The sequence below is a fragment of the Hippopotamus amphibius genome, chromosome 12, assembly GCF_030028045.1.
Source record: "Hippopotamus amphibius kiboko isolate mHipAmp2 chromosome 12, mHipAmp2.hap2, whole genome shotgun sequence".
Classification (NCBI taxonomy): domain Eukaryota; kingdom Metazoa; phylum Chordata; class Mammalia; order Artiodactyla; family Hippopotamidae; genus Hippopotamus; species Hippopotamus amphibius.
The window spans coordinates 82,191,499-82,217,318 of NC_080197.1; the positions used below are offsets into that span (position 1 = coordinate 82,191,499).

General features: G+C 33.4%; 1 protein-coding gene and 1 pseudogene across 1 annotated transcript; both read right to left on the bottom strand.

Annotated features, from left to right (window-relative positions):
- LOC130833369 (olfactory receptor 6C3-like) lies at positions 1-939 on the bottom strand. Its single transcript, XM_057702952.1, has one exon. The coding sequence runs from the start codon at positions 937-939 to the stop codon at positions 1-3; it is 939 nt and encodes a 312-aa protein (XP_057558935.1).
- Positions 940-2,877: 1,938 nt separating this feature from the next.
- On the bottom strand, positions 2,878-14,175 carry LOC130834060 (olfactory receptor 6C6-like; annotated as a pseudogene).
- Positions 14,176-25,820: the final 11,645 nt, after the last annotated feature.

A 25,820-nucleotide genomic window follows, 5' to 3' on the forward strand; every position in this document is an offset into this window, starting at 1 on the left:
TCATTTGTTTCTAGAAAATGTTACCTTATGAACCAAGTTTTTGAAAGCTTGTTTTACTTGCTGGTTCCTCAGGGTATAAATAAAAGGGTTTAACATGGGGGCAATTGAAGTGTTGAGGATAGCTACTCCTTTGGTCAACGAAGCTCTTTCTTTTGCTGAAGGCTTGACATATATAAATATACAGCTTCCATAAGAGATAGAGATGACAATCATGTGAGAGGAACAGGTGGAGAAAGCTTTTTTCCTCTGAGAAGCTGATGGGATTCTCAGAATGGTGCTAATAATGCACATGTAGGACAGGATCACTAATGCTAACATGAAGAGCAGAGTCACAAAAGCAAAGTAAAAACCAATCATCTCTAAAAGCCACGTATCTGAGCACGAGAGTTGTAAAATGGGGAAATAGTCACAAGAGAAGTGATCAATTACATTGGAAGTGCAGAAATGTAACTGGCGGATAAGCATGAGTGGTGGGAAAATGGTAAGGAATCCTCCCAGCCAAGAACTAAAGACAAGCAGGGTGCAGACTTTCTTGCTCATGATGGTGGTATAATGGAGAGGCTTGCAGATGGCAACAAAACGATCATAAGACATGGCAGTTAGAAGGAAGAATTCAGACACACACATGAAGATGAAGAAAAATAACTGAGCCAAGCAATTGTTATAGGAAATGGTCCTGACTTTTGTAATGATTGCCCCCAGAAATCTGGGGATAGAAACACTGGTGAATGTAATCTCTAAGAAGGAGAAATTCCGGAGGAAGTAATACGTCGGAGTCTTTAGATGACAGTCTGTGGAAGTGAGGATGATGATGGTTAGGTTTCCAGCAACACTTAATACATAAGGCATAAAAAAAAAGATGAAAATTACAACCTGAAGCTTTGGGTTGTCTGATATGCCCAAGAGCACAAACTCTGTAATCAGTGTGTGGTTTCTCATACTGATTTTTTTTCTTTAAGCCAAATTTGTGGGTGTAAAATAAAACAAAGAGAAAGAATAAATGAATAGTAAAGGAATTGAAGATTTAAATGTTGGCATTATTAGCTGTAATTAAAGGAAGCAATGGACCTTTTTCCCTGTAAAAATTTTTGCAATTTCCACTTAGTCCAATTAAAGTGGAATATTTCACACATTGTCTATTGAAAAGGAAAATGTATTCACAGGTCTATGTTAAAAGTCCCCATATCAGTGATTTTATATAAAACCTCTACATAGGACTAAATTTTCTATATGAGTAAATATCTTTTAATTACATTTTCTACAGTGATATTTATTAGTTATATCTGCAGTTTAGATATTGAGACATTATTTTCTAGTTTCCAGTATTGTGAGTTTATAGGATTAAAATACCTAATTTTGAGCTATAATTCTGAAGCCATTTACAAACTTTGTCTTAGAAGGTTTTGGTGGAAGTTGATGACCCAATTACAATTCCTGAGTTTAATGATAGCTATGATCATTTTTTATTCACATATATACTTTTCATTATGACCAAAATAAATAAATGTGTTTATCATCACAGATACATAGGAACTAGAATTGCCTTGCTTGTAAACAAGAGTAAATTTGTTAAATTACGGGAAGGAAATCAGAAGCCAGAGATATTAATACTCACACAAAGCTGTATCAGTATCATATTTCTATGACATGCTGTATCCACTTATATCATTTTTCTATCCCTGTGTTTAAATTAACAGTTGACTTTCTAAACTATATTCAGTTTGTCTTTTTACTCTTAAATCTGTCTGAAGACAACGTAGAACTCATAAAGGAGTCTTTTGATGTCAAAATATCCCATTGCCTTCTTTCTAGGAGACTAAGTAATTAGAATAAATAAAATTCTGTTTAAGATTTACTTATAGAAACCAAAATTGCTAAAATGTAATCTATATAATTTTATCTATCTTTATTCTTAGCAATCAGAATTTTATCTGTGTATAAGGTCTTAATAATATTTATTGTATTATTTTCTTTCTATAGCATGAACTAAGCCAGTCAGCAGGTGATAAGTATCAAAGCTTGTATTGTACCTTTTTTTCTCTTCTTTTATTAATTTTTTTCCTGACAATCAGCATTCTCTTCCTTTAGGAATAAACATATTTTTGTCATACATATTATCAAAATTGGCAGATCAAAAGGCAGAAACTATTGCTGTGTTTTGAACAATGAGTGAAATACTATAATATAAAACTAGTAACAGTAAGTATGTTAAAGTGATAATTTGATTATGCTTGCAGTTTATTCTGACAAAATAAACTTTGGATGGAAAAAAGATAAAAGTACATATTGAAAACTGGGAAAATACTTTTTGATACATCTAATGATTCCAGTCAGAAATATAATCCCAGATTTTTCTTAATTTACTTGAAATATGAGATATAATGTGTTCACATTATACTTCAGGAGACTTTTTGTCATTAGCTCACCCTTGCCTCTGTCAATTATGTAAAAGCCTCTCATCTAGAGAAAACACTTGTTTTCATGCATGTTTTCTATAACCTCTGCTACAAGTAAAGGAAATTTCTCTTTATTTCTTTCATCTTGCATATAAACGTAATCATTGTTCTGACCCAAACTTTAAGACACTACTCTTATAATTCTAAGAGGTCTTTAAGGAAATGTTCAAGAAATACTGTTTAATGACTGGAAGGTAAAACATTTCAAAGCTCCCTGGATAAGATGAAGATTGAATATTACCTAAAGACAAAACAATTTTACCTTCTCTGATCACTGCATAAATCTCTGAGACCAGACGGAAGATAGAGGGTGTAAGGAGAGATAAGCTCAAGAGATGCAGTGATGTCATCACATATACCTTTCCAGAAGCTAATGACTTGAGCGGCATCAAAGCAAAAGTGTGTCAACCAGCTTATACCTTCAACCTGGTTTCCTTTTGGTCGTACTTAATTTTCCTAATATGCACGTGGCACTCAGTCTGCACTTGGAAGATAATTCATTCTCAATTCCTTTGGGGTTGGTTAAATACAGGGCTAAGTTACTCTGCAGTGGACCCTTCATCGAGGAAAGTACCTATGTTTCATTCATTTACACATCTTCACCAGCACAAGTAGAATGAATGAATAAGGAAAGCATTTTCATATCTTCAAAAATCAGTAGAGTACTCGAAACTTTAGTTTCTTTTTCATTTTTTCATTTTAGTAATTATATATGCTTAATGTTATCAGAATCAAGTGTCAGAGAATTAAGCATCAAATCAATAGCACACAGTGACATATGGAATGACCCTTATGTTTCCAAATGCTTCTTTGTTTGCCCTCAAAGCTTAAAATTAAATAGTATTAAACTTTTATAATATGTTCTGCTATATATTTTTTCTATATATTCAGCCACAAACACAGTCACATTCACACACTCAGAGATACATTTTTTCTTCTTACATTAATGCAAATTTACTACTGAAACATTCTGCAGTTTTCCTTTTTTTTTTTCAGTTAACAGTATGCAATGGATATTATTCCCTGTCAAATTATCTAGATGGGATTCATCCTTTTATCACGATTGCAGAGAATACCAGAGGAGACTTGAATACAATTTGGTAATTTCATTGTTGATTAAGATTTAGGGAATTAGTTTACTACTAATTTCACATCATTGGTTACAACACTAAGTCCATTTTTATGCATTCATTTGCATACATAATACAAGTATTGGTATAATATATATGATAAATTTTGATAGATATTTCAAAATTTCTCTCCTACAGACAAGAATGAGCCCTTTTCAGTGCATCCTAACCAGCACTGGATGTTATAAGTAATTTACAAATTTTACAGAAGGATGAAAATGATGCCACAATTAATTTAATAATAAAGAAGGTATCATAAAGACCAAATCATGGTGCCTGGGTTTTGCAGCTAATGAGAGCCAATCTCTTTGTAAACTTGCCAACTTTATTTAACCTTTCTGAGCATCAGTTGCTCTGCTCATAAAATGAGAAGACTAATAGTCCTAGCTCATAGGATAGTATAAAAGTTAAAGAGATAATGTATAAAAGTGCTTAGCAGAGTATTTAGAATATACTAAGTACTTAGTATATAAATGTTAATATTATTTTAAATGTCATATTCTACAATTAGTAGAGAGATCGAACATTTTTTTTCTATTTCTCATCCATAAATTGTCTCTTTACAACTTGTGTTCACTTTTCATTGGGTTTGCTGTCTTTTTATTTTTTAGTAGGAGATAGTTATGGATAGAAACCCTTGGTGTGTCATACCTGTTGCAGCACATTTTCAGGGACTATCATTTCTTTTTAACTTTCAATAATGTGGTTCAACTCTAAAAGACTGTACAGTCTATCATAAATTCTTGGTGACCTATTCTTCTTGGGACATCCACATATTTCAAATTTATGTAAATATTTATTTATATTCAATACTTTTATGGCTTTGCTTTAAACCTTTTGTCTTTCACCATCCAGAATGTGTTATTACATGAGATACAGATATGTTTTGTTGCTTTTTAAATGAATAACCAACTGCCCTAACATCAATGGTGTGTAGACAATATGAGTTTTTGGACAGTGAGTTACTAAGAGCATCACTGTCCTGTTATCCCAGTTAGCAAAGTTTCTAGCCTAGAGTTCTCATTAACAAGATTCATGTGTCATCTTTCAACAGGGAAAGTAACTGAATCCATTGAAATATCACCATACTCTGAGAAACTCATACTTCTCATATTCCAGAAAAAAGAAAAGAATTCTTAGTGACTTCATAAAGTGTCTAATTTTAACAGGGTCAAAGTCTTGTAAGATTGGACCCCCTCCTACCATTCAGGCTTGCTTCATACCATTCATCTTCACTTTTTTCATTGGGGCATACCTGTGTTTTTTGTTTGTTTATTTGTTTTAACAATCTGACAATTTCTCTTCTCCCTCAGAATATTCACAGTCATATGTGTTCTTCTGCCTCCTAGAATTAGTTTCTTTGGCACCTCAATTCACTTCTACTCATCCAATAATTCTACTTTAACTTTACTCTTTATGGCAGTCTTCTCTGAATCTTTGATTTTCTCAAACTCTTACATGCTTCCGTGATGCTCTGTGCTTCATCTTTGCAGTAGTAATTATGTTTTAATTGCTAACAAGGTGTCATTCTCTTTAGACTGTAAGTTTCACAATGTAAGTTGCAAGTTGAATGTGTGTTTATTTAAATAAAAACATGAATTAATTAAAAATATATATTCAAATTCTCAGTTATATTAATTGTATTTGAACTACTCAGTAGTCAAATGTGGCTAGTAGCTAATGTATTGAACAGCACAAATTATATAGAGTACTCCCTTTAAAAACAAAAAATGGAACTACCATATGACCCAGCAATCCCACTACTGGGCATATACCCAGAGAAAACCATAATCCAAAAGGAAACATGTACCACAATGTTCATTGCAGCACTATTTACAATAGCCAGGACATGGAAGCAACCTAAATGCCCATCAACAGATGAATGGATAAAGAAGATGTGGCACATATATACAATGGAATATTATTCAGTCATAAAAAGGAATGAAATTGAGTTATTTGTAGTGAGGTGAATGGACGTAGAGACTGTCATACAGAGCAAAGTAAGCCAGAAAGAGAAAAAAAAATACCTTATGCTAACTCACATATATGCAATCTAAAAGAAATGGTGCTGATGAACCCAGTGACAGGGCAAGAATAAAGATAGAGATGTAGAGAACAGACTTGAGGACATGGGGTGGGTGGGGAGGGGGCAGCGAAGGGGAAGCTGGAATGAAGTGAGAGAGTAGCATTGACATATATACACCACCAAATATAAAATAGCTAGTGAGAAGTTGCCACATAACATAGGGAGATCAACTCGATGATGGGTAATGACTTAGAGGGCTGGGATAGGGATTGTGTGAGGAAGTCACGGGAGGGAGGGCATATGGAGATATATGTATAAATATAGCTGATTCACTTTGGTGTACAGAAAAAAACTGGCACAGCAGTGTAAAGCAATTATATTCCAATAAAGAGCTTAAAAAAGAAAAAAATAATGCAGATAATTGTTTTGCACTGTTATTTCCCTTTCCATTACTCTTAAAATATTACTTAAGTGCATAGCAACTTTCCTGAAGCTAGGCCATGTGTGATCTTTGCTCTGACCTCATCAAATTGTTCATTATTTCTTGTAATTGCTAGGCATTTCTTTCTCTCTCTCTCTCTCTCTCTCACACACACACACACACACTTTTCTGTAAGGTTTTATCTAAATGTCATGTACTCTTTCAAATTTTCCTTTCCTTGTTTGCAAAGCCAGGATTAGGTGCTCTCTTTTCTCTGCTCTCCTAAAATTTGTACTCTTATCTTACTCTGTTACAATTACGTGTTTATATGTCTGTTTCCATTGTAAAGCTACCTAATGTTGAGGCAATGCGCTTTGTTTAATTCATCTTTATATATATAAAGCCAAGAAGAGGTACAAAATCAAACCTGATTTTACTGTATTTGAATTACTAATCAAATTTTGTTAACTTAAAATTTTTTTTTTTATCTATGTTCAAGTGAGTTCAAGCTATAGTTTCCTCTTCTAGTAATTTATTTTTCTGGTTTCAAATTAGAGTAATGTTAAAAAAGAGTTGGTATATTTTTTTATTTGGTGAAGATTTTTAACTACACATTCACACTCTTGAATACATGTAGGGATAGTCATGCCTTCTTTAGTGAGTTTTGGTAGTTTGTGTCTTTCAGGAATTTGTTGATATCATTTAAGTTATCAGATTTATATGCATAATGTTTGTAACTTTCTCTTATTTCAAGGTCTATGGGATGATGGTTATGCCTTTTCATTCATTACTAATATTAGTACTTTGTGTCTTTTCTTGTTTTTTCTTGGTTAGACTTGTTAGATGTTAATTGACTGAATTAATCTTTTAACAAAACAGCTTTTACTATTTGTGCTTTTAACATCATATCCCAAAAGTCATTCCCAAGACCAATGTCAAGGAAATTGTCCTATGCTGTCTCATAGGAGTTTCATGGTTCCAGGTCTTACATTTAAGTTTTTAATGTTTTGAGTTAATTTTTATCAAGTAGTGTAAGAAACATGTCCAGTTTCATTCTTCTGCATATGAATATCCAGTTTTCACAACTACATTTATTGAAGAGACTTCTTTACCCATTGAACATTCTTGGCTTCCTTGTCAAACATTAGTTGACCATATAGGCATTAGTTTATTCAGATGTTCTCAATTCTGTTCCATTAAACTATGTGCCTATTTTTTTACCAATACCAAACTGTTTTTATTCCTATAGCTTTGTAATATAGTTTGACATCCAGAAATGTAATGTCTCCAGCTTTGTTCTTTCTCAGGATCGTTTTGAATATTCAGGGTCTTTTGTATTTCCACATGAATTTTATTTTTCTAAAAACTACCATTGGATACTTAATAGAGATTATATTTAATCTATACATGGCTTTGGGTAGAATGGACACTTAAAAATATTAATTCTTACAATCTGAACAGTATACCTTTTTATTCATTTGTGTCTTCTTCAATTTCTTTTTACAGTATCGTATAATTTTCACTCCATAGATCTTTCACCTTCTTGGTTAAATTTATTCTTAAACATTTTATTGTTTCTGTGCTATTGTAAATGGAATTAAACATTTTTCTTTTTCAGATAGTTTGCTGTTATCATATAGAAGCACAACTGATTTTTGTAAGTATATTTTGTATCCTGCAATTTTGTTGAATTTGTTGATTAGTTCTAACTGTTTTCTTGTGGAGTCTTTAGAGTTTTCCATAAATAAGATCATGTCACCTGTAAACAGAGACATTTTTACTTCTTCATTTTTGATTTAGATGCCTTTTATTTCTTTAATAGCCTGATTGTTCTGGTTACGACTACCAATACTGTGGTGAATGGGACTGGTGAGTGTGAGCACACCTGTCTTGTTGCTATTCTGAGAGGAAAAGTTTTCAACCTTCCCCAGTGTGTATGATGTTATGGGATTGTCATATATGGCCTTTATTATGTTGAGGTTTGTTCTTTATATACACAATTTGTTGAGATTTTTGTTGTTGTTGTTTTGTTTTTGAATTTTTCTTCATCTAGTTTCACTGAGATATAGTTAACATATAACACTTTAAGTTTAAGGTGTACAGCATAACAATTTGACTTACATACATGAAATGATTACCACAATAAGTTTAGTGAACATCCATCATTTCATATAAATACTAAATAAAAGAAAAAGATATTTTTCCTTATATGATAATTCATAGGATTTACTATCTTAACAACATTCATGTATAATATACAGCAGTGTTAATTATATTAATCATGTTGTATATTACACCATTAGTAATTATTTAAATTTTAACTCAAAGTGTGTACCTTTTGGCCACTTTTGTCATCAAACAAAGATAATAAATTATCATTGCCTATATTCCCTTTGCTGTACATTTCATCCCCATGACATTTATTCCATAAATGAAATTTTTTTACCTCTTAATTTTCTTCACCTATTTCATTCATCCCCCAACCCCATTCCCTATGGCAACCACTTATTTGTTCTCTATATGTATGACACTGTTTCTGTTGTGTTCTTTTTGTTCATTTATTTTAATTTTTAGATTTCACAAGTAAGTTTAATTTTATGGTATTTATCTTTCTCACATATTTCACATATAATACTCTCTAGTTCCACCCAGGTTGTCCCAAATGGCAAGATGCCATTCTTTTTCATGGCTGAGTAATATTGCTTATATATCTTAATCTATTCATCTATTGATAGGAACTTGGGTTGTTTCCATATTTTGGCTTTTGTGAGTAATGCTGCAATGAAAATAGGGGTGCATACATCTTTTGGAAATAGAGTTTTTGTTTTCTTGGGAAAAAAATACCCAGAAGTAGAATTGCTGGATCATATGGTAGTTTTATTTTTAATCTTTTTAAGAAGCTCCATAATGTTTTCCATAGTGGCTGCACCAATTTACACTCCCAACAACAATGCAAAGAATTCCCCTTTCTCCACATCCTCATCAACACTTATTTTTGTTGTCTTTTTGATGACAGTCATCCTGACAGGTGCGAGATGATATCTAATTGTGGTTATAATTTGCATTTCCCTGATGATTAGTGATATTGAGCATATTTTCATGTGTTGTTGGCCATCTGCATGTCTTCCTTGGAAAAATGTCTATTCAGGTCTCATGCCCATTTTTAATTGCTTTTTCTTTGTTTGATGTTGAGATATAGGAGTTTTGGTATATTTTGGATAGTAACCTTTTATCAGAATAGTTTTTGCTATTGCCTTTCCCATTCAGTAGGCAGCCTCTTCTTTTTGTTGATATTTTCCTTCACTGTGCAATAGCTTTTTAGTTTGATTTAGTCCCATTTGTTTATTTTTGCTTTTGTTGCCCTTCCCTGAGGAGACATATCCTGAAAAGTATTTCTAAGATCAATGTCAAAGAGTGTACTAAGCTTTCTTCTACTAGTTTTAGGGTTTCAGGCCTTACATTCAAGACCTTAGTTCATTTTGACTTCATTTCCATATAACGTGTGAGAAAGTAGTCCAGTTTGATTGATTTGCATGCGGTCGTGCAGTTTTCCCAACACCATTTATTGCAGAGGCTGTCTTTTCCCCATTGTATATTCTTGCCTCTTTTGTTGCACAATAAATGACTGTATAAGTGTGGGTTTATTTCTGGACTCTCTGTTCTGTTTCATTGATCTATGTGTCTGTATCCTGTTGGTGCCAGACTGTACACTGGGGTAAATGAAGGAAACAATGTATAATCTATAACCACAATGATTTTACAGATCACTTAGTATAGTAGTAATATAAATAAATACTTAGAATTTGACTTTTATATATAAATGTATAAATTTATTGGATTCCAAGGGAAGGATTTATCCTCTGCCTGAGGGTGTTATAGTGGGCTTACAATAAGTAAAAATATTTACCAGAGTGATAATATAGAAAATTGTATTACAGGTAAAAATAATCTCTTCTGAATGTTATTTTCAATAAAAAGTCTAAAAGTTAATGCTTTCATATGTACAATTTATTGAAGGGAATGATTTCATCACAGAGAAGAAATTGAGAACTGTTATATAAAAATTATTCTTAAACTGCCATTATTTTTTTTTCACGAGAAAGGAGATTTTAAGAGCTTCATCAATTTTGAGAGAGATAAGTTACAAATAAAATTTCTCCTATTTAGAAATCACTCCTTTTGTGCCAAGAACATTGCAATAATTGCATTTGTATTATATAGTTTCTTCATTTTACATGTATTATGCACTGTTCTATGTTACACTAAAAATAACAACAACAATTTGAAAACTTACCATAAAGCTATAGTAATCAAAAGAGTGTGATACTGGCATAACAGTCAACACACAGATCAGGGGAAGAGAACAAAGAGTCCTATGGTCAGCTGATTTTTAACAAGGGTGCCAAGATTATTCAATTGAGAAATGATAGTCTTTTCAACAAAGTATGTTGGGACAACTGGATATCTACATGCAAAAGAAAATTTTTATCTTTACCTCACACTATATACAAAATTCAACTCAGAAAGACCTAAATATGGGCATTAAAACTATACATTTCTTAGACGAAACCATAGATATAACTCTTTGTAACTTTGAATTAGGCAATGGTTTCTTAAATATGACACCAAAAGCACAGACAACAAAAGAAAAAAATAAATCTGGATTCATCAAAATTAAAACTTTAGTGTTCAAAGGACACTATGAATCAACAGATGAATGGATAAAGAAGATGTGGTACATATATACAATGGAATATTACTCAGCCATAGAAAGGAATGAACTTGGGTCATTTGTAGAGATGTGGATGGACCTAGAGTCTGTCATACAGAGTGAAATAAGCCAGAAAGAGAAAAGCAAATGTCGTATATTAACCCATATATGAGGAATCTAGCAAAGTGGTACAGGTAAACCTATTTGCAGGGCAGGAATACAGATGCAGATGTAGAGAACAGACATGTGGACACATGAGGGGAAAGGGAGGGTGGGACGAATAGGAAGATTAGGATTGACATATACACACTACCATGTGTAAAATAGATAGCTAGTGGGAACCTGCTGTATAGCACATGGAGCTCAGCTCAGTGCTCTGTGATGACCTAGATCAGTCAGTTGAGGGGAGAGGGAGGTCCAAAAGGGAGGGGATATATGTATACATATAGCTGACTCACTTTGTTGTACAGCAGAAACTAACACAACATTGTAAAGCAACTATACGCTAATAAAAAAACAATAAAGTTAAAAAAATATTAAGTGAAAATACAACCTAAAGAAGGCAAAAAATATTCACAGAACTTGTATATAATAAGGGTTTAGTGAGTTTTTAAAAGACTTACTGAAAAGCAAACTCTGTATGGATGGAGGCTTTCAGGGCCTTGAATATAATAATATAGACTTACTCCCCTATTTTCCATAGAAAAGCAGATGGATAATAGCGTTGGCTTAAAAATGGTAAAAAGAACCAGAACACAACTGTGAACTTAAATTATTTCTATCAGGGACACATGGATAATAGTTTTACTGTTCAGTAAATACGTTAATGATTTTTTTCACTTATATTTCTCTGATGGAATATTATATCGAGGATGGAAATCTATATATTTTAAGAATTTATTTGTAGGTCTTTTAAAAATCTGACCATATGTCAATAACATTCCTTTCTTAAAAATTATTATATATAAGTCAGTATCTGCAGGAGTGAGCAGAGGGGAAGTCCCAAGAAGATTCTTTTTTTTTTTTTTTTTTTGGCTGTGTTGGGTCTTCATCGCTGTGCTCAGGCTTTCTCTAGTTGTGGCTAGAAAGGGCTACTCTTCATTGCAGTGCGCAGTCTTCTCATTGTGGTGGCTTCTCTTGTTGCGGAGCACAGGCTCTAGGTGTGTGGACTCAGCAGTTGTGGTGCTCAGGCTCAGTAGTTTTGGCATATGGGCTTAGTTCTCTCTGGCATGTGGGATCTTCCTGGACCAGGGATTGAACCCGTGTCCCCTGCATTGGCAGGTGGATTCTTAACCACTGCTCCACCAGAGAAGTCCCTGAACTCATTTTTACAACTTCCTTTAATTTATCTCAGATATCCAAATTTATCTCAGATATCCAGTTTGTTTTTCTAAATATCTCTGGAGCTATCTCACTGAGCTTTGGATTCAGGGGCACTATTGCATTTTAACCCCTAAATAACTCATTTAGTTTAAAACATTAGACTTCTAACTTGTCTTCCTGACTCCAATATCTGAAAGCCTATCCTCAATACATTTAACAGAAAAATCTTTCTAAAATAAAAATCTGATAACATAGATTCTCTCATATGAATCACCTGCCTCAGAGTCACCTACAGTCCATATTTTTATGCTGTACTCCAAGTAAACTGAAAAATATATTTTAGGGACGAGAACATGGGCTTTGAATTTAAATAAGGTAACCTGGTGGGTGATTCTTATTCACTCCAAATATTTACGACTTTAGACCTACCAGATAAAGATCTAGTACATTTTTGGACATTCAAGTTTCTTACAATTTGAAGCCTACCTATTTTTTTTTTCTTGCCTTGTTAAATATTACCTCAGTTGAGGCAACATCTTCCCCCGAGGGCAGCTAATATTTATTGAGACTTCAGTCCAGGCCAGATGCAGATCTTGAATTTTTTAATATATATTGTCTCATTTTATTCTCAAATATATGTTATAAAATAAGAATTACTATTATTACATCTATTTCATAATTGGAGAAACTTAGCAACAAAAAAATTGAGAAACTTGATCAACCCCACACATATGTCTAAATTTAAGCCTTGGATGACTGGCCAAAAGCATAACACTTTGAATTATCAGGCTTGTGATAGCACCAAGTTACATTTAAAGTACTTCCTAGGGCCCCAGTGGTAGGATCTATTATTATATGTATGTCAATAAAATTTTCTTATGATTAATATATAAGTATAATAGTCTTTTTTGGTCAGTACCATGTCTCATAGAGTAAACAAAATTTAACATTTGTGTTGATAGCATGAAGAAAGGACTCATTATAGCACATAAAGGAATAACTATCATAAAGAGCAATAGTAAGGAAAGGTGCAGGAAGGCTTGGATAAAATGTTATGAGGAGGCTAAATAATTGAACGACAGATGAAGTAAACTTTAAAGTGAGTAAAAATTTTTGTTTGTTTTTCTCCAGCATTTTAAAATTAAAAGTTTTCCTCACGTTTTGAAAAAAAAAAAAAACAGAAAAAAAGAAAATCTTTTGGATTGTATTGGTGAAGGCTTGTTTCACTTGCTGGTTCCTTAGAGTATAAATGAAAGGGTTTAATAAAGGGGCAACTGAGGTATAGATAAGTGTTACATCTTTGGATGAAGTCACTCTTTCCTTTGCCAAAGGCTTCATATAAATAAAGACACAGCTACCATAAGTAAGGGAGACTACAATCATGTGAGAAGAACATGTGGAAAAAGCCTTTGTCCTTTTCTGAGCAGAGGGGATTTTTAGAATGGTTTTGATAATATATATGTAGGAAAGAATCACTAACAATAATGTGACCATGAATGTTACAATAGCTGAGACAAATGAGATCAATTCTAGGCTACGAGTATATGTGCAAGAAATCTGCAGCACAGGGGAAGTGTCACATATGAAATGATCAATTACTCTGGAAGCACAGAATTCCAGTTTCAATGCCAAGACCAGTGGCAGGAAGGTCATCAGAAAGCTAGCTGTCCATGAACTGAGTACAAGTTGGTAGTGCATATTTTTGCTCATAATGATGGGTAGAGTAAGGGTTTGCAGATTGCTATATAATGATCAAAAGACATGGTGGCCAGTAGGTAGAATTCTGTAACGCCCAATAAGAGGAAAAAGAATAACTGAGATGCACAACCATTGTAAGAAATAATTTTGTTTTTAGTCACGATTGTTATCAAGAATCTGGGAATACAGATTGTCGTCAATGAAATTTCCAAGAAGGAGAAATTGTGGAGGAAAAAATACATAAGAGTCTAGAGGCGGGGATCCAGCAAGATAAGAAGGATGATGGATAAATTCCCCATCACACTCAACATATAGTTTAGAAAGAGAAATAGAAAAATCAGAATTTGTAGTTGTGGGTCATCAGTCAGTCCCAGGAGAATGAATTCTATCTCTCTTGACTTGTTCTTCATTTCAGATTTAAGTCCTATTAGATAGACCTAGGAAAACAACTCCAAAAGCAGATGTAACAGATATTTTTAAAAGCTACAGACATAGAAAAAATGTTCAGGAATATAAATGTTTGCAAGTTTGACCTAACTTGACAAGACAAAGGATATCTAACATTATTGCATAGATCAATCTAAGCATCCTCTCATTGTTCCGTTTAAGCCACAGTTAACTGTATAACTCTATACTAAATTCTTTTTCCCATTGCAACTTGAAAGATATTTAAATTTTAGCTGATCATTTCCAAATGAGCTGAATTCTATTTAAATATTCTAAATAGAATATAACTATTTCTTGTAATGGATTTTCTATATATATTTCACAAATTACTGAAAAATTGCTTATAACGTCTAGAAAGTTATATCAGTGTCAATTTGCAATGTTTATTAGAAAACTCCTTAGCTCATCAAAAGACTCTCTAAAGATATGGAACATTTAGAAAAATAAAAGTTACATATTTACTCTATCATGAAAATACTCTAACATATTCCATTAATTATTTTGTCCCAATATGATATTTTCTCATTTTTCTGTATATCATTTCATTTAATTTTTTTGGAGGCAGGTTCAATATATCAGTCCTCTAATAATCAGTTGCATTTAATCACAAAGTATTGAATATACCTACATAAAAATGAAAAAAAAATAACAGTTTGAGTCAGTGAAAATTATCTGACTTGTACTTGCAGAATGGCTTTCATTTATAACAGATATATATTCCAAATTATACATGACTTACCATATCCAGGTTATATTAATATAATTCCACCTATGGGAGTATGAAAGAAACAAGAGTCAAAATAGATGATGAATGTTTTCCTCCTTACAATATTATAAAATAATTATTTCAGGAGTAAATTTAATTCCAGAGCTTTTCTGGAGAAGGATTAAAAAAAGAGATGCAATCTGGAAATTATATGCATCTACTAATACCTTCCACTTTCAATAACATACATAAAAATCAAAGAACATAGATATTACAGATAATTAGAATCCTCTTTCATGCCAGATAATTTTCATTTTTCTGTTTTTTAGAAAATATATTTAAATAGAAAAAATTCCAAAAATTCCAAAAATTCTAAATGATAGTGTCATATACTAACTGCAAAGATATTTTAGGAAATCTCAGATGAAAGGAACTTAAAATTTGCAACAAAGAATTATTGCTTCAAATTGTACACTAACAAAAGCCACAGTTTTATCATTTCTCTCATAAGAGGCACAAGGGGATTAACTGAAGTAAAAGGAAAAGAAAAAGAAACGCCCTCTGGAGACTGTTATCAGGAAGGACATACCAATTAAGGTAAAAAAAGAAAAAGTAAAGAAAGGAAAAAGAGAAGGAACAGCGAACAAAGAATGAAAGAATAAACACTGTGGATTGCTTTAACTACAAAAATTTCTAGCTAAGTTTTTTGTAGTGCTGACTGTATCTCTCCTACCTTCTTTTCATCTCTATCTTTTATACATTTCTATTTCTTTCTTTTTCTTTTCATATTTCTAGTCACACTACACTCTTCTGTTGTCCTGTCTTCTATCTTTTTTAGTTCACTTTATCTTAACATACTTATAGGCAATATTATCAGTCTGCTCTGTTTCCTTGCTTTATTCTCCAGATGACACACTGCTTTGGTTTTTATTATTAGGTTTTGTCTTTATCTTAGTTCTAAGTATAATTGTCTGATTTCATTCTGAGAATCTTCAGTCTGTCTGGTGGTACTCTTGCTCTTTATTATATTTGATCCTAGCTTTCAACATCTCCCTGGATTTGTGTTTGTGTGTGTGGTTTTTTTTGTTTGTTTTTGTTTTTGGTTTTTGGTTTTGAATTTCTGTTGGTTTTCTCTTTGATTGTCTGATGGCATACTGGGGTTCTTCTGTCAGGTCTTTTTAGTGCCTTATGTTCTATTGGATTCAGTATTTGTGTGTCTTATACCTGTATGTGTTTCCTTGATTTAGTATTTGTTTGACTCAACACTCTGCCATTAGTCTGGGGCTTGGATAGTCTTCTTTAAACCCCTTTATTGCCAGGACAAGCAACCTCTGAAGTCTGGACTACTCCATCAGGAGTCAAGTAGGAGGCTCTGGGGAGGGAGCACTGAACCCAGGATGCTAGACTACTAGGGAGTCCTCAGACACAGGGGAGATTAACTGCAGAGAACTTTCACAGAGCCCTGTATCAGAGTCTAAGACTAGGCTTCATCCGACTGTCTGGAACTGCCAGTGCTGGACACCTCACACCAAATTACAAACAAGACAGGAACACAAACCCCCCAACAGCACACAGAATACCGGAAGCCATATTAACCTTACAGATACCCTAAAAAACACCACCTGACACGGCCCTGCTCATCAGAGAGAAAAGACACAGAGCCACACACTGGAAAGCAGACACCAGATGCCCCCACCAGGAAGCCTCCTCAAGACACTAGACAAACCCCACCACAGGGGGCAGGGGGCAGAAACAAGAAGAATCACTACTAGACAGCATAGGAAAAGGAGACAGCAAATCCTATAAATGAGACAAAATGAGAAAACAGAGAAACACCATGCAGGCAAAGGAGCAGGAAAAAAACCCACAAGACCAAATAAATGAAGAGGAAATAGGAAAAATGCCTGAAAAAGAATTCAGAGTAATGATAGTAAAGATTATCCAGAATTTCAACAACAAAATAGAGAAGATACAAAAAACAGTTAATAAGGACTCAGAAGAACTAAAGAGCAAACAACAAGTAATGGACAACAAAATAACTGAAATTAAAAATACTCTAGAAGCTATAAGCAGCAGAATAACTGAGGCAGAAGAATGAATAAGTGAGTTGATAGAATGGGGAAACAACTGCCACAGAGCAGGAAAAAGAAAAAAGAATAAAAAGAGACCTTGGTGACAACATTAAGCACACCAACATTCAAATCATAGGCATCCCAGAAGAAGAAGAAAACAAGAAAGGGTCTGAGAAAATATTTGAAGAGGTTATAGTGAAAAACTTCCCCAACATGGGAAAGGAAATAATTAATCACGTCCAAGAAGTGCAGAGAGTCCCATACAGAATAAACCCAAGGAGAAATACACTGAGGCACATATTAATCAAACTAATGACAATTAAACACAAGGAAAAAATATTAAAAGCAGCAAGAGAAAAGCCACAAATAACATATAAGGGAAAACCCATAAGGATAACAGCTGACCTTTCTACAGAAACTCTGCAGGCCAGAAGGGAATGGCAGGATATACTGAAAGTCCTGAGAAAGAAAAACCTACAGCCAAGAATACTCTACCCAGCAAGAATCTCATTCAGATTCGATGGAGAAATCAAAAGCTTTCCAGACAAGCAAAAGTTAAGAGAATTCAGCACCACCAAACCAGTCTTACAACAACTGCTAAAGGAACTTTTCTGAGTAGGAAACACAAGAGAAGGAAGAGACCTACAAAAACAAACCCAAAACAATTAAGAAAATGGTAATTGGAACACACATGTCAATAATCACCTTAAATGTAAATGGATTAAATGCTCCAACCAAAAGACACAGGCTGGCTGAATGGATACAAAAACAAGACCCTCCTAGATGCTGCCTACAAGAAACCCACTTCAGACCAAGGGATACATATAGACTGAAAGTAAAGGGATGGAAAAAGATATTCCATGCAAATGGAAGTCAAAAGAAAGCTGGAGTAGCAATACTCATAGCAGACAAATTCGACTTGAAAGTAAAGACTATTACAAGAGACAAGGAAGGACACTACATAATGATCAAGGGATCCATTCAAGAAGAACATATCACAATGGAAAATATCTATGCCCCCAACATAGGAGCACCTCAATACATAAGGCAAATGCTGACAGCCATAAAAGGGGAAATCAACAGGAACACAATAATAGTGGGAGACTTGAACACCCCACTTACATCAATGGACAGATCATCCAAACAGAAAATAAATAAGGACACACAAGCTTTAAATGACACATGAGACCATCTCGACTTAATTGATATTTATAGGACGTTCCATCCATAAACTACAGAATACACTTTCTTCTCGAGTGCACACAGAACATTTTCCAGGAGAGATCACATCTTGGGTCACAAATCAAGCCTCAGTAAATTCAAGAAAATTGAAATCATATCAAGCATCTCCTCTGACCACAACGCCATGAGACTAGATATCAATTACAGGAAAAAAACTGTGAAAAATACAAACACATAGAGGCTAAACAATACACTATTAAACAACCAAGACATCACTAAAGAAATCAAAGTGGAAATCAAAAAATATCTAGAAATAAATGACAATGGAAACACAACAACCCAAACCTATGGGATGCAGCAAAAGCAGTTCTAAGAGGGAAGTTTATAGCAATACAGTCCTACCTTAAGAAACAAGAAAAATATCAAATAAAAACCTAACCTTACACCTAAAACAATTAGAGATAGAAGAACAAAAAAACCCCAAAGTGAGCAGAAGGAAAGAAATCATAAAGATCACAGCAGAAATAAATGAAAAAGAAAGGAAGGAAAAAATAGCAAAGATCAATGAAAGTAATAGTTGGTTCTTTGAGAGGATAAACAAAATTGATAAACCATTAGCCAGACTCATCAAGAAAAAAGGGAGGAGACGCAAATCAGCAGAATTAGAAATGAAAAAGGAGAACTAACAACTGACAATGCAGAAATATAGAAGATCATGAGAGACTACTGCAAGCAACTATATGCCAATAAATTGGATAACCGGGAAGAAATGGATAATTTCTTAGAAAAATACAATCTTCCAAGACCAAACCAGGAAGAAATAGAAATTATGAACAGACCAATCACAAGCACTGAAATTGAAACTGTGATTAAAAATCTCCCAACAAACAAAAGCCCAGGGCCAGATGGCTTCACAGGTAAATGCTATCAAACAGTTAGAGAAGAGCTAACACTGATCCTTCTCAAACTCTTCCAAAATATAGCAGAAGGAGGAACACTCCCAAACTCATTCTATGAGGCCACCATCACCCTGATACCAAAACCAGGCAAAGATGTCAAAGAAAATTACAGGCCAATATCAATGATGAATATAGACACAAATATCCTCAACAAAATACTAGCTAACAGACTCCAACAGCACATTAAAAAGATCATACACCATGATCAAGTGGGGTTTATCCCTGGAATAAAGGATTCTTCAATATATGCAGATCAATCAATGTGATACATCATATTAAGATATTGAAGGATAAAATCCATGTGATAATCTCAATAGATGCAGAAAAAGCTTTTGACAAAGTTCAACATCCATTTATGATAAAAACTCTCCAGAAAATGGGCATAGAAGGAAATTACCTCAACATAACAAAAGCTATATATGACAAACCAACAGCCAACAACATTCTAAATGGTGAAAAACTGAAAGAATTCCCTCTAAGAACAGGAACAAGAGAAGGTTGTCCACTCTCACCATTATTATTCAACATAGTTTTGGAAGTTTTAGTCACAGCAATCAGAGAAGAAAATGAAATAAAAGGAATCCAAATTGGAAAAGAAGAAGTCAAATTGTCACTTGTTGCAGCTGACATGATATTATACATAGAAAACCCTAAAGACTCTACCAGAAAACTGCTAGCACTAATTGATGTATTTAGTAAAGTAGCAGGATACAAAATTAATGCGCAGATATCTCTTGCATTCCTATACGCTAACAACGGAAAAGCAGAAAGAGAAATTAAGTAAACCTCCCCTTTACCATTGCAACAAAAAGAATAAAATACCTAGGAATAAACCTGCCTAAGGAGGCAAAAGATCTGTATGCAGAAAACTGTAAGACACTGATGAAAGAAATTAAAAACGATCCAAACAGATGGAGAGACATACCATGTTCTTGGATTGGAAGAATTAATATTGTGAAAATGACTATCTTGCCCAAAGCAATTTACAGATTCAATGCAATCCCTATCAAATTACCAATGGCATTTTTCACAGAACTAGAACAAGAAATCTTACAATTTGTTTGGAAATGCAAAAGACCCCGAATAGCCAAAGCAATCTTGAGAAGGAAAGACAGAGTTGGTGGAATTAGGCTTCCTGAATTCAAACTATACTACAAGGCCACAGTGATCAAGACAGTATGGTACTGGCACAAAAATAGAAAGGAATATCAATGGAAAATAATAGAGAACTCTGAGGTAAACCCAAGCACATATTGGTACCTTGTCTTTGACAAGGAGGCAAGAATATATGATGGAAACAAGAGAGCCTCTTCAATAAGTGGTGCTAGGAAAATTGGACAGCAACATGTAAAAGAATGAAATTAGAACACTTCCTAACACTATACACAAAAATAAACTCAAAATGAATTAGAGACCTAAATGTAAGGCCAGACACGATAAAACTCCTAGAGGAAAACATAGGCAGAACACTCTATCTCATACATCAAAGCCAGATCCTTTTTGACCCACCTCCTAGAATCATGGAAATAAAATCAAGAATAAACAAATGGGACCTAATGAGACTTAAAAGCTTTTGCACAGCAAAAGAAACCATAAACAAGACAAGAAGACAACCCTCAGAATGGGAGAAAATACTTGCCAATGAAGCAACGGACAATGGCTTAATCTCCAAAAGATACAAGCAGCTCATGGAGCTTTATACCAAAAAAGCAAATAACCCAATCCACAAATGTGCAGAAGACCTAAATAGACATTTCTCCAAAGAAGTCATACAGATGGCCAACAAACACATGAAAAGATGCTCAACATCACTAATCATTAGAGAAATGCAAGTCAAAGCTACAATGAGGTATCACTTCACATCAGTCAGAATGGCCATCATCCAAAAATCTAGAAACAATAAATGTTGGAGAGGGTTTGGAGAAAAGGGAACACTCCTGCGCTGTTGGTGGGAATGTAAGTTGGTACAGCCACTATGGAAAACAGTTTCGAGGTTCCTTAAGAAACTAAAAATAGAACTACCATATGACCCAGTAATCCCACTCCTGGGCATATACCCAGAGAAAACCATAATCCAAAAAAGAAACATGTACCATAATGTTCATTGCAGCACTATTTACAATAGCCAGGACATTCAAGCAGCCTAAATGCCCATCAATCGATGAATGGATAAAGAAGATGTGGCATATATATACAATGGAATAGTACTCAGCCATAAAAAGGAATGAAGTGGATCTATATGTAATGAGGTGGATAGACCTAGAGTCTGTCATACGGAGTGAAGTAAGTCAGAAAGAGAAAAACAAATACTGTATGCTAACTCATATATATGGAATCTTAAAAAAAAATTGGTACCGATGAACCCAGTGACAGGGCAAGAATAAGGATGCAGATGCAGAGAATGGACTGGAGGACATGGGGTTGGGAGTGTGGGGGGGTGAAGGGGAAGTGAGAGAGTAGCAGAGACATATATACACTACCAAGTGTAAAATAGATAGCTAGTGGGAAGTTGGTGTATAACAAAGGGAGATCAACTCGATGATGCGTGATGCCCTAGAGGGCCAGGACAGGGAGAGTGGCAGGGAGTCGCGGGATGGAGGGGATATGGGGATATATGTATAAATACAGTTGATTCACTTTTGTGTACCCCAAAAGCTGGTACAAGAGTGCTAGCAATTGAATTGCAATAAAGAGCTTAAAAAAAAAGAAAATTGCAATAACTAAACTGTTAACAAATGTATTAGTGTTATAGAAATGCATAAGAACTTAAGCTTTGTTCTTTTACCCACTGATAAATATGGAATGGTGCATCCAAGTTAAAAATACCCAATGTTCTTAAAAGTACATGAAATATTTACAAAATTGACTGTCAGCTTATCATAAAGGATATTCCAAAAAATTCCACAGGATTAAATACTTGAAAGTATACTTTCTAATTATAACGGAATTAAGTAAGAATCATTAACAGACAAAGGACTAGAAAGTGACCAGATATTTAGAAATTAAGTAGTATACTTCTGTATAGTCAACTGGTTACGAGAAGAATCAGAAAGAAATTAGACAATTTTGAACTATTTGAAAATGAAACGTATCATATCAAAATTTTGAAATACCTAAAGACACATGATGGAAAGTTGATATAATTAAATGTATGCTTTAAAAAAGGCAAAAGCTAAAGCTCAGTGATCTAAGTCATTGTTGTTCAGTATGGTAACCACTCACGACCTATAGATTTAAGCACTTGAAATATGGCCAGTATGAATTTAATATTCATTGTTTTAAATTTAAAAGTATACACCCAAATGTGGCTAGAGGCTATCATATTTGACAGTATAGACCTGTGTAATCTTATCAATAGTCTGAAGAAAAAAAAGTAAGTTACATCCAAATCTATTTGATACACAGATTATTGAGATAGAATTTAACTACAAAAAATGTTGATCTTTTGGGGGTATAAAGTTTGCGAACTTTGGAAAACATATATAGTCATGCAAACACCACTACCATCAAGATATAAATTGTTTCCACCACTCTGTAAAATTTCCCTTAAAACACTTCTGTAGTCAATTACTTCTCCTCACCCTCAGCCTCTAAAACCACTGATCAGATTTCTGTCTCTATTGTTCAGTATTTTCCAGAGTCATAAAAAATGGAATCCTAGGGTATGTAGATACTGTGCCCGGTTTCTTTCACTTAGCATAATATTTCTAAAATTCAGTTGTGGTTTTTATATATCATTCATTTTTTTCCATTGTATGTTTATACCATAATTGCTGCACCATTCACCACTGATAGACATTGGACTGTCTCCAGGAATAGGCTTAACATAAAATATATTTCACAGGCAAATTTAGTTCATTTGAAGGATCAAAAAATAATTTCGTCAAAAATTCACCCCAAGCTTCATCTTGTAAATCCAATAATAAATTATTCTTAATTACTACTTACAAATAACATGTGTACACCACTAGGTGCCAATGTAAGATGGATTGTAATAAAGCCTAAAATTGCTTCTATTGGTAATTGGAAGTAAGGCAATGTCTTGTGTTGGTCTAAACCAGCTTGGGAGTTTTGAATGTTGGACCAGGACAGTGAATTGCTGACGATCTTGTTAAACGGTTCATTGATTTTCCTAAATCACTTATGATACTCCTTTGGGATACTTTCAGTTCAGCTTTTGTTAAAAGTAGATTACAATGGTGTCTTTCATACCAATAATTAGGTTTTTTTGGAACTCTGATCCCCAGAGAAGAGAGTTCTTTTTTTATTTCAATAGATCCTTTGAGATTGTAGTAAGTGAAAAATGATAAAACGGCAGCAAATTATAAATGTACAGAAGGTGATATGGAATCTCTTTGATGGACCAGTTGCTTATCTCTCATTAGATGATGCCCTGAGAGTTTTTTTCACTTGTCACCTTTTATTTTATTTCAATTTACTCTGAATAACTATTTTGAGGTGGTGAATGACACAATTGTAAGAACAAAATTTCACAAAATGCAACTTATCTGGAATAGAAGATGGAAGTCTATTAAAGTTATTGGTACCTGAGTTCTGAACTGCAAAGTGAGTATGAATTTAAGGGAATGTGGCAAATCTTTACAGAAACACAATAAGTACACATTGTCTCTTCAAACAAAAATCATTGGTAATACATATCGAGGTTGGATAATAAACTATGATTGTAAAAGAGAGTAAAATCATAATAAGTTATGTTAACATACATCTCTTCTACACACGCATAGGGGAACAATAGTTACAGTAGATCCAAGAAGGTAAGTCAACTTAATTTTAACAAGTTCAGAATCAGAAATTAAGTCAAATGTACAGTGAATCAAATTCAGGGAATTAAACTTGACTACAGAATTTTTATCTTTAAAAAATTTGTTTAATGGTAGAATCATCTTATGGTTTGTGTATTAATAGGTGTTGTAATTTATTTTATTCGTATGGAGTTGCATCTAAGTTTCATTTTCTTTGATCGTCTTTATGAATTAAATATTGCCCTGGGTAACGTGATGTGAAGAAATCCTGGCACTTTCCTCTAAAATCTGAGATAATTCTAGAACAGTCTGTTAGATCCACATGATAAGAGAAATCATATAACTAAATCCTAAAACATACTTTTTCAGATCAGAGGTAGAGCAAAGATAGGAGGCACAGCATGACCTAACTGTGTATTTTTATAATAAAGTCTTGTAACCTCTTAGTTGCTGAAGACCACAAGTCTTCAACGGTCTTAAAAACATTAAAGCTATGCACTAACATCTGATTTGGAAAATCACATTAAGCACCAAAGTCTTATTTTATTTTCTTTTTTCAAATGAGAAAAAAAGTAATAAATAGACAAGATAGCAATACTAAGAAGACAAATGCAAAAGAAAAAGTTAACAAAGTGTGCTCGAGTAACTCATTTCTCTTAAAAGTCCACAGGTAATGCATATAATAAAAGACTGACATGTTTAACATAAAGGGGTTAGTACACATGGAAGTAAATAAAATTCTTATATGTAGAAAGGATAGGGAATAATAAAATTTCTGGAGTGTTCATTTGTTTTATCAAGAATATGGAGAATGTAAAAAAATATATAGTACCTGAAATTATGCAGACACATGTAGGAATACATTTCAAAAGATTAGCTGAGGAAATTCTCTGGTGGTCTGGTGGTTCAGACTCCGTGCTTCCACTGCAGGGGGTGTGGGTTTGATCCCTGGTTGGGGAACTAAGATCCCACATGCCATGACACAGCAAAAAAAAAAAAAAAAAATTAAATAAAAATAAATAAATAAATAAAATTAATTGAAGTAAAGTGACACAATACTTTTCCTTAAAATGTGTGTTTTTGTCGTGTTTTGCTTTGTTTATTTGCCATATATACTGGAAGACAACGATACTTTTGAGTATAGCAAAGCCACTCAAAAAATTGATAGTAATAATGGTGTAGTCTCAGTGCAAAGAAACTTTCAGAACTATTGTAAGCAGGATCTTTAAGTACTGGAAATCAATACTGCCTTAGACATTGATCATCATGGGAATCGCAATGTAACTCTAAATCCTGGTTTTGAAAAATCATCCTAATACTCATTCTACAAAGACAAACCAACAGTGCATTTGCACAAATTAAATAAAAATGAAAGGAAAATGCATGTAAAATAACTGACATTCTTTTATTTAAATTATACATGCAGAATAGTGTCCATTTTGGAGGGATGACCATATATGAATATTAACCAAAAAAATTCAAATCCTGAAGGAAAAATTATGAGGAATATTATAGTGAAGAGAACTAATATATGGGAAAGAATTTAGAATTGAGTGTAGCATGTAATTATGTGTCATTGGCAATTTCGGGAGAAACCATCTGCAAATGGATACATTAGAGAATATACGTATATATATTTTTCTCTGCATTAGGTTAAATATATGTATGCATATATATTTACATTAACATATATTTAGTTAAAATATATATTTAGTTTATATATATTTTATTTTATATGTATATGTTTAGGTTACTTTACATACACTTAGGCTAATTTATAAATATTCAGATTTATATATATTTATACATAGAGTGGTTAATATATATATATAAATTAATTTATGTTGTTATATTCATATATATGTTTTCTGTTCAAATGTTTGTCTTCGCTTCATATGTAGATTTGACAAGGCTCACAAAAGAGTA